Consider the following 10,787-nt stretch of genomic DNA (forward strand, 5'->3'; position numbering starts at 1 on the left):
TGACAGAGCGACCCACTTAGAGCAGGAATTATACCAAGATTGTAAAATAATATGTATAAACATTTTACATTTAAGATAAAAACATTCCCTTCTGTCAATCTGCTCTATAATGCAGAACTCCTCAAGTGGAAAAGTTTTAGTTTCACCTTGTTTAATTTCTAAAATATTTTCTTTACGGAATCTTTGGCTATCTGATTATTAATCGATTAATAAAAAAAAAAATCGACAGATTAATTAATTTGCTAAATACTTGATATTTGCAGCCCTACAAATAATATATCTTTAATAGAAAAATCAATAAAATCCATTTAAACAATTAACCAATATGTAACAAAGGAAAGGAAGAAGATCAAAGGATCCAGAATGTCTTTGATGTTTGAGTAAACATCTGAAACAGAATCAGTGACAGAACGTTATTGATGAGAGCAGCTGCTGATTGATCGTTAGCGCATTGATGAGCCTGTTAACTGTCAGCGTTTGTTGGGGCTCTGATGACTCACCTGCTGACTGATGGGAAAATAAAGATCTGACGGCAGGTGTCCCCATCAATCAGCTTCATTAATGCTAATTGGTTAACGATCAGCCAATTAAAACGCTCTGATGGCACTTATGCCATTAAAAGGCTTGTTTTCTGCCAGTATTTGAGTTTTCTCTGATGATCTCTGGCAAAAATGTTCCTCTGAAGTAATTATATCAGCTGACAAATGGACCTGAAGCTCTTTCACTATCAGAAACAGCTACAGATCATCAGTTTAGGCCTCTGCTGAATATTCAATGTCAGACCGATTTCTCAGCATCCACACAGACGATGATACAAGCAGACATTAGTGGGTCGAACACACAGGCAGGCAGCCTGCAGTCAGAGCTGCAGCAACGCCCCGCTTGGTTAGGGAGCCGCAGCCAAGCGATGCAGCGCGGCGGTCAGAGAGGAGCAGGGTGAGTCAGAGGTAGAGGAGGCTGAATGGCACTGCAGCGCTCGTAAATCTGACTGCACTGCTGCAGTTTCAGCTCGCCGTTTCCAACATGGCTGACATGATGAGGTGTTAATGCTCGTCTTCCTCGCCCTCTGACCCTCAAAGCTTTTCCTCTGCTGCAGGTCCAGACGCACAGCTTCAGTCTGCAGACGCTCAGCAAAAAAGCTGCTTCATTAACAATTTAACAACCTAAATCTTACATTTGGGAAATTTTCTCTTCATAAAGTTAATAAATAAAATTTGCTGCTTTTTCTGTGACCTGGCCCCAGAGAAGCAGCACACTGCAAAAAAATCTAAACCAGATTTAATAACAAAAATAGGGCAACAGAAGCAAAAATCCCAAAACATAAATCCCCATAATAAAAAAAAAATACAGAAAAACAAACATAAATTGGATAAAATGACGATAAACCAGCAACAGTGACTGAACAGGAGGTGCATATATGAGAGATAGGCTACGTTCACATTGCAGCCTAAGTGACCCAAATCCGATTTTTTTTGCCCATATGCGACCTGGATCTGATCTTTTCATGGCAGTCTGAACGACACAGATCAGATTTTTTCCAATCCGACCCAGGCCACTTGGCTCTGTGGTCCTGAATCCGATACGAATCTGATCTTTTCAAATGCGACCTGTGTGTGAACGTTCGACCTGAACGTCATTAATACCCGACAAAGGTCACTATTCTGCATCTTGCTACACAGAAGCGGCAAGAAAAACAAAATCCATGGCAGATGATGATGCGGAAAATAGTATTTATGTTTAATTATATTGAAAAGATTGTGTTTTTATGGTTGGAAAAGACCGCTAGGTGCGCGCCGCCGCCGCCACTACCATCCATGTTTACTTCCAGAAAAAAAGAGCACGCTGGCCTGTGACATCATTGCGTCCTCTACTGTGCATGTGGGACACTTGTGTTGTATGACTGCAGTTCACACAGGAGATCACATACAAGTCGCATATATTTGGAAATACGAACAGCAACGTAAAAAAAAAATCGGATTTCGCAAAAAAAATCGGAATTGAGCATCAAGGCCTGCAGTGTGAATGTAGCCTTAGAAACAAAGACCAGGCTAATCAGCAGATTGGGAGCAGGTGTGGACAGAGGAGTCTAGAAGGGAGCGAGGGAAAATAGACTGACACAAGAGGGCAGCAGAGGGCAAACAGGAAATACCTGAGAACCAAAATACAATCTAAAATAACTAGAATAACACAAAATGGAAATAAGACCAATGAAAACTCAAAGATAAAACATAAACAGAACCAAAGCCATGAGAAAATACGCCTTTGCCAATGGAACAAGACAATTAACATTTTAAAAAAAGGTGAAAAAAAAACAATTGAATTGTGATAATGTAAGTGCATATTATCTAATGAATTTTATTTTAACCCTTTATAGGGCAAGTTAGACTTTTTGATCACTTGCACCCCCCCCCCTAACAAATAGGAGATCCATCTGGCCAGTGAAAGATATATAAACCTAACAGGGAACGGCCTTGATGAACTCAACTTGTTTTTCCTCCAATTGTTCTTGTGTGAGAAAGTTCTTTATGCAGGGGGTGGGATGGTTCCCCTGGGGGGAGTAAGGTATAAAAGTATGTAGTGAGCTTTGCCCAGTCAGAGCTCTATCTGGCATATTTAGAGGACGTTAAATATGCCTCAGCTTTCTAACTTCACATGTACCAAACAAAATGTGTTTCTTTTCACAAATTTCTTCTAAAAGCACTTTGTTATTATTCCTAATATATTTGGGCAAGTTGGCATTTCCTGTTATTACATCGAAATTCCTTTTTGCCATCAAAATATCCATTTTTTTTTGGAAATGGATATTTTCAAAGTATTTCTCTGAGTGCCCTATAAAGGGTTAAGGATAAAACTTCTCATTCTAGTGGGAATAATCTACTTAAATTAGGGGTAAATAAACTTAATGTAAGAAAAGTTCAGTTACTTCTTGATGCCTTTTGCAGTTCAGACTCTGAGCTCAGGTCTGAGGCTCATTAATTCCATTTCCTCCCTCAATCAGGACAGATTTCCTCTTAGAAATAAGTGAATCCAGAGAACTTTCTGTTGCCTTCAAGCTGAAACGCATCTTTTCTCCACAGAGACCAAGCAGGAGTTGGAGGACCTCACAGCTGACATCAAGAAGACAGCCAATAAAGTTCGCTCAAAATTAAAAGGTAGGACTCCTTCCCAGACACTAGCCTACGCGCTCTGATGCTGACGGGTTCCTCGTCTCCTCAGGTGACCTGAGGAATCCAGGTGTCTTGGATCCAACAGGCTCTTTTGGAACGATTAGATTTCCTTGTTTTTCTCCCAGATTTTCCCAGAATTCAAACTGTTCTGTTTTCGAAAGTCGGGACCGTTTGCCGTCTGTTTGAGTTTATAGAGCAGAATATATTTAGTTCAGGTATAATATAAATGATTAAATTATTTTATTAAGTTCATTTCTTTTAGTTTTTGGCGTATTCATTGTTTTTGTTCACTTCCTGTTTTTTCAATTTTAATATTCCTCATTCCTAAAATTATACAACTTAATTTTTTTTAAGATGTAATGTTGTTTAGTCCTTTTATATATTTAAAGTTCTTTCTATGTTGTTTTATTTAAAAAATACAGATATTTTTTACTTTTGATTTTTCGTTCCAAATGTTTAGAAATATTTTTTTGTCTGTTTAAAAGTATTGATAAAATGCCAGCTGATAAGGAGCATCGTTAATCAGTGGTGATATCAATAAATCCTAAACGATGCTGATCTGTGGTGAAGAGCAGGTAATGTTTAATGAAACAATCATTTGTTTGTTTCTGTAGTTTAGTAGCAGCGTTATAGCAGAATCGGTCAAACGATGGGGACCTTAAAAAGTAAAATAACAGAATAAGTAATAGAGCTAAGAAAATAAACAAAATAAAACATTGTTTTTACAATAGAAATATTCTGTATTTGGAGAATAAATAACCAATATGCAGCTATGGACATTTTTACAGTAATTTGAAAATAGCAGCAACATCAGAGATGTGCAGAATGACAGCAGCAGGTTATTTAACTGACTAAGGTAGAAACTGTGCAGATTCCGCACGAATGTAACAATTTATTGAGGTTGTTGGGAACAATGGTGGTTCTAGAGTCCTCCAGCTGCTGGGAGGAAGGATCTGTGATAACGCTCCCTGGTGCATTTAAGGTGCAGCAGTCTGTCACTGAAGGAGCTGTCCAGTTCAGCACCAGNTGACAGAGCGACCCACTTAGAGCAGGAATTATACCAAGATTGTAAAATAATATGTATAAACATTTTACATTTAAGATAAAAACATTCCCTTCTGTCAATCTGCTCTATAATGCAGAACTCCTCAAGTGGAAAAGTTTTAGTTTCACCTTGTTTAATTTCTAAAATATTTTCTTTACGGAATCTTTGGCTATCTGATTATTAATCGATTAATAAAAAAAAAAATCGACAGATTAATTAATTTGCTAAATACTTGATATTTGCAGCCCTACAAATAATATATCTTTAATAGAAAAATCAATAAAATCCATTTAAACAATTAACCAATATGTAACAAAGGAAAGGAAGAAGATCAAAGGATCCAGAATGTCTTTGATGTTTGAGTAAACATCTGAAACAGAATCAGTGACAGAACGTTATTGATGAGAGCAGCTGCTGATTGATCGTTAGCGCATTGATGAGCCTGTTAACTGTCAGCGTTTGTTGGGGCTCTGATGACTCACCTGCTGACTGATGGGAAAATAAAGATCTGACGGCAGGTGTCCCCATCAATCAGCTTCATTAATGCTAATTGGTTAACGATCAGCCAATTAAAACGCTCTGATGGCACTTATGCCATTAAAAGGCTTGTTTTCTGCCAGTATTTGAGTTTTCTCTGATGATCTCTGGCAAAAATGTTCCTCTGAAGTAATTATATCAGCTGACAAATGGACCTGAAGCTCTTTCACTATCAGAAACAGCTACAGATCATCAGTTTAGGCCTCTGCTGAATATTCAATGTCAGACCGATTTCTCAGCATCCACACAGACGATGATACAAGCAGACATTAGTGGGTCGAACACACAGGCAGGCAGCCTGCAGTCAGAGCTGCAGCAACGCCCCGCTTGGTTAGGGAGCCGCAGCCAAGCGATGCAGCGCGGCGGTCAGAGAGGAGCAGGGTGAGTCAGAGGTAGAGGAGGCTGAATGGCACTGCAGCGCTCGTAAATCTGACTGCACTGCTGCAGTTTCAGCTCGCCGTTTCCAACATGGCTGACATGATGAGGTGTTAATGCTCGTCTTCCTCGCCCTCTGACCCTCAAAGCTTTTCCTCTGCTGCAGGTCCAGACGCACAGCTTCAGTCTGCAGACGCTCAGCAAAAAAGCTGCTTCATTAACAATTTAACAACCTAAATCTTACATTTGGGAAATTTTCTCTTCATAAAGTTAATAAATAAAATTTGCTGCTTTTTCTGTGACCTGGCCCCAGAGAAGCAGCACACTGCAAAAAAATCTAAACCAGATTTAATAACAAAAATAGGGCAACAGAAGCAAAAATCCCAAAACATAAATCCCCATAATAAAAAAAAAATACAGAAAAACAAACATAAATTGGATAAAATGACGATAAACCAGCAACAGTGACTGAACAGGAGGTGCATATATGAGAGATAGGCTACGTTCACATTGCAGCCTAAGTGACCCAAATCCGATTTTTTTTGCCCATATGTGACCTGGATCTGATCTTTTCATGGCTGTTTGAACGACACAGATCTGATTTTTTCCAATCGTACCCAGGCCACTTGGCTCTGTGGTCCTGAATCCGATACGAATCTGATCTTTTCAAATGCGACCTGTGTGTGAATGTTGGACCTGAACGTCATTAATACCCGACATAGGTCACTGTTCTGCATCTTGCTACACAGAAGCGGCAAGAAAAACAAAATCCATGGCAGATGATGATGCGGAAAATAGTATTTATGTTTAATTATATTGAAAAGATTGTGTTTTTATGGTTGGAAAAGACCGCTAGGTGCGCGCCGCCGCCGCCACTACCATCCATGTTTACTTCCAGAAAAAAAGAGCACGCTGGCCTGTGACATCATTGCGTCCTCTACTGTGCATGTGGGACACTTGTGTTGTATGACTGCAGTTCACACAGGAGATCACATACAAGTCGCATATATTTGGAAATACGAACAGCAACGTAAAAAAAAAATCGGATTTCGCAAAAAAATCGGAATTGAGCATCAAGGCCTGCAGTGTGAATGTAGCCTTAGAAACAAAGACCAGGCTAATCAGCAGATTGGGAGCAGGTGTGGACAGAGGAGTCTAGAAGGGAGCGAGGGAAAATAGACTGACACAAGAGGGCAGCAGAGGGCAAACAGGAAATACCTGAGAACCAAAATACAATCTAAATTAACTAGAATGACACAAAATGGAAATAAGACCAATGAAAACTCAAAGATAAAACATAAACAGAACCAAAGCCATGAGAAAATACGCCTTTGCCAATGGAACAAGACAATTAACATTTTAAAAAAAGGTGAAAAAAAAACAATTGAATTGTGATAATGTAAGTGCATATTATCTAATGAATTTTATTTTAACCCTTTATAGGGCAAGTTAGACTTTTTGATCACTTGCACCCCCCCCCCTAACAAATAGGAGATCCATCTGGCCAGTGAAAGATATATAAACCTAACAGGGAACGGCCTTGATGAACTCAACTTGTTTTTCCTCCAATTGTTCTTGTGTGAGAAAGTTCTTTATGCAGGGGGTGGGATGGTTCCCCTGGGGGGAGTAAGGTATAAAAGTATGTAGTGAGCTTTGCCCAGTCAGAGCTCTATCTGGCATATTTAGAGGACGTTAAATATGCCTCAGCTTTCTAACTTCACATGTACCAAACAAAATGTGTTTCTTTTCACAAATTTCTTCTAAAAGCACTTTGTTATTATTCCTAATATATTTGGGCAAGTTGGCATTTCCTGTTATTACATCGAAATTCCTTTTTGCCATCAAAATATCCATTTTTTTTTGGAAATGGATATTTTCAAAGTATTTCTCTGAGTGCCCTATAAAGGGTTAAGGATAAAACTTCTCATTCTAGTGGGAATAATCTACTTAAATTAGGGGTAAATAAACTTAATGTAAGAAAAGTTCAGTTACTTCTTGATGCCTTTTGCAGTTCAGACTCTGAGCTCAGGTCTGAGGCTCATTAATTCCATTTCCTCCCTCAATCAGGACAGATTTCCTCTTAGAAATAAGTGAATCCAGAGAACTTTCTGTTGCCTTCAAGCTGAAACGCATCTTTTCTCCACAGAGACCAAGCAGGAGTTGGAGGACCTCACAGCTGACATCAAGAAGACAGCCAATAAAGTTCGCTCAAAATTAAAAGGTAGGACTCCTTCCCAGACACTAGCCTACGCGCTCTGATGCTGACGGGTTCCTCGTCTCCTCAGGTGACCTGAGGAATCCAGGTGTCTTGGATCCAACAGGCTCTTTTGGAACGATTAGATTTCCTTGTTTTTCTCCCAGATTTTCCCAGAATTCAAACTGTTCTGTTTTCGAAAGTCGGGACCGTTTGCCGTCTGTTTGAGTTTATAGAGCAGAATATATTTAGTTCAGGTATAATATAAATGATTAAATTATTTTATTAAGTTCATTTCTTTTAGTTTTTGGCGTATTCATTGTTTTTGTTCACTTCCTGTTTTTTCAATTTTAATATTCCTCATTCCTAAAATTATACAACTTAATTTTTTTTAAGATGTAATGTTGTTTAGTCCTTTTATATATTTAAAGTTCTTTCTATGTTGTTTTATTTAAAAAATACAGATATTTTTTACTTTTGATTTTTCGTTCCAAATGTTTAGAAATATTTTTTTGTCTGTTTAAAAGTATTGATAAAATGCCAGCTGATAAGGAGCATCGTTAATCAGTGGTGATATCAATAAATCCTAAACGATGCTGATCTGTGGTGAAGAGCAGGTAATGTTTAATGAAACAATCATTTGTTTGTTTCTGTAGTTTAGTAGCAGCGTTATAGCAGAATCGGTCAAACGATGGGGACCTTAAAAAGTAAAATAACAGAATAAGTAATAGAGCTAAGAAAATAAACAAAATAAAACATTGTTTTTACAATAGAAATATTCTGTATTTGGAGAATAAATAACCAATATGCAGCTATGGACATTTTTACAGTAATTTGAAAATAGCAGCAACATCAGAGATGTGCAGAATGACAGCAGCAGGTTATTTAACTGACTAAGGTAGAAACTGTGCAGATTCCGCACGAATGTAACAATTTATTGAGGTTGTTGGGAACAATGGTGGTTCTAGAGTCCTCCAGCTGCTGGGAGGAAGGATCTGTGATAACGCTCCCTGGTGCATTTAAGGTGCAGCAGTCTGTCACTGAAGGAGCTGTCCAGTTCAGCACCAGCTTCATGCATTGGGGGTGGGGGAGTGTAAATGGTACGCACAACTGAACCGGACCGCGCCAGACACAACCGAACCGCGCTAACATGGTGCTAGTCCATCAGTAGCGTTCAGCGCGGTGCGTGAGCAGACGGCCTCATCTCCTTACAGCCAGCCTCCGTCATCAGGAAACGTTCCTACCGCGCCACATTATTTCCAGTGACGATTCTGCTTAGCAGTGATGAACCTTAACGTCTGTCGTTGTTTCCTGCGTCTGGAAGCCCTGATTAGACGATCGTTTGTCGTATCCACTTCCCTAAAGCCGAATCTGTTAGTAAATTCACCAAAGGCTGCCTTCTTCGCCTGACTGTCCACAAACTTCCTGAATGTTACGGGCGCCGCCATGTTGGTTTGCTTGTTTACGTCCAGAGAGCAGTAGTACCGTAGATCGCCACTAGGATGCGAGGAACCGTGCTAGCTTGGTGCGTAAACGGTCGTAAGGAACCGAGTTAACTGATCCGAGCTCAGTCTGAACTCGGCACGGATCGGTTTCAGAGCATAGTGGAAATGCGGCTATCATCCAACAGAGATCTTCATTTAGGATCCGTCTGTTTCCTCCTGCTCTGAGTCCAGAGGGCATCCAATCAGAGCTGGGCTTCCTGATCAGCTGATCCAGCCGCTTCCTCTGAGCTACAGATGAGCCGCTGCTCCAACAGACAGCTCCACAGAAGATGGCTGATGCCACAGCAGAGTCAGAGCAGGTGTTCAGCAGCGCCCCCTGCAGTCCAGAAGACCTCCGTCTTCTCAGCAGGAAGAGTCTGCTCTGACCTTTCTGATCCAGAGCTCAGTGTTGGGAGTCCAGTTTGTTATTCAGATGAACACCTCGGTGCTTAGAAGGTGTCAGTGGGACGGATCTGTTTCTGTGAAAGTCCACCAGCTCCTTGGTTTCCCATCAGGAGGAGGTTCTGCTGGAACCAGACCACCAGGTTCTGGCTCCACTGTCTGAACTCTGAGAAAACAGTAACCAATCATCAGGGTCCAAACCAGGAGTTTGATTTATTTTCTATGATTTTAATTGTGATTATTTTTCTTTTTGTGGCGTTATGAACAATGAGAATAAGCTCTAATTAAAAGGCTCACAGTTTACTGAGCAGTGAAGCCGTGTCTCCAGTTCATGATGGTTTCTGTCAGAGAAAACAGAGCTGATTGTTTTTCTTCTAGCTGCGTTCATATCTATTCTCCCTCTGAAGATGACCATGCACGCTGACCTTCAGCTGCAACATGGAAATATTCAGAAACCGAAGCAGCAATTTATCAGCAGGAGAGAGAAAGAGACAGAAGCCAATAAGCTTAAAGCTACAGAGACGGAGAGAGAGCTGCTGCAGCACTGGTCCATACAGGAAGTTCAAGGACATCCCTGCTTTAATGTGAGCAGCCAGTAGATGGACTTCACTCACACACAGGGTGTAGATATGCAGACTTAGAATAGCAATGCAGCTATAATTGGAATCCCCAGCAGGCAGCAGAGTGCTGTTGTCCCCACGCTGACAGAAACTGCAGCGTCCCTTACTGTAGACGTGAAAGCCCTCAGGAAGGTCTGCAGAATTCAGGAAGTGATCATCACCATGTCTGACCACCTGACTGTGGAGCTGGGAGCTCGTTCAAGCAGAATCAAACATCATTAGCAGCATCCAGACGTTCAGCTCATAATTAGGAAAACCTCATTAGCAGCTGCTGTTTTACGCTGACATACGACAATAAGCACCTTTATCAGCGTGTGTCAGATCAGATCAGAGATCAATCTGTCCCATTAAACAGCCAATAAATAATAATAGAGAGAGCAGGAACGCTGCTTTACAGAGAGAGATGTTTTTAAAGTAAAGACATCTTCAATCCAAAATCCTCCCAAAGCAAAACCACGGTTTATTTTCTGAAACATTTACACAATAATGCCAATCTCCAGCTGTCAGTGGGTGAGAGGCGGCCTCCATCTTGGACAGGTCACCATTCCTTCACAGGGCAACACAGAGACAAACAACCATTCAAACTCACACCTAAGGAGAATTTAGAGAAGCCAATTAACCTAACAGTCGTGTTTTTGAATGTGGGAGGAAGCCGGAGTACCCGGAGAGAACCCACGCATGCTCAGGGAGAACGTGCAGAAAGACCCCGGGCCGGGAATCGAATCCGGAACCTTCTTGCTGCAAGGCAGCAGTGCTACCCACTGCGCCACTGAGCAGCCAGCATTTAAATCCTTTCTATTTTATCACTTGTCTGTGTCAATCTGTTCCGGAAATGGGATGCTACGCTACGTCCAGGAGCTAACTTTTCCAGTTTTGGATTTTAACATAAATCTAGTCTTTCTAGTCTTTTATGTTTTCCTTTCGTGTTAAAATCACGGTACATGGTGCTCAGTGTTGTTTGTT

The 10,787-nt window shown here is 40.6% G+C and overlaps 1 protein-coding gene across 2 annotated transcripts in view; it reads left to right on the forward strand.

The window, feature by feature from the left end:
- Positions 1-10,787, forward strand: part of LOC107097655 (syntaxin-1B) — a 61,411-nt gene that overhangs the window by 32,591 nt on the left and 18,033 nt on the right. The window contains exon 4 of one of the 2 annotated variants that reach the window (XM_015394887.1): positions 7,271-7,345. In XM_015394887.1, coding sequence (XP_015250373.1) covers positions 7,271-7,345 — 75 coding nt within the window. Of the gene's footprint in view, positions 1-3,077; positions 3,153-7,270; positions 7,346-10,787 lie in introns of both variants that reach the window. The other variant, XM_015394886.1, reaches the window with a different exon arrangement.

The sequence above is a fragment of the Cyprinodon variegatus genome, unplaced genomic scaffold (genome assembly GCF_000732505.1).
Source record: "Cyprinodon variegatus isolate N-32 unplaced genomic scaffold, C_variegatus-1.0 Scaffold713, whole genome shotgun sequence".
NCBI lineage: Eukaryota > Metazoa > Chordata > Actinopteri > Cyprinodontiformes > Cyprinodontidae > Cyprinodon > Cyprinodon variegatus.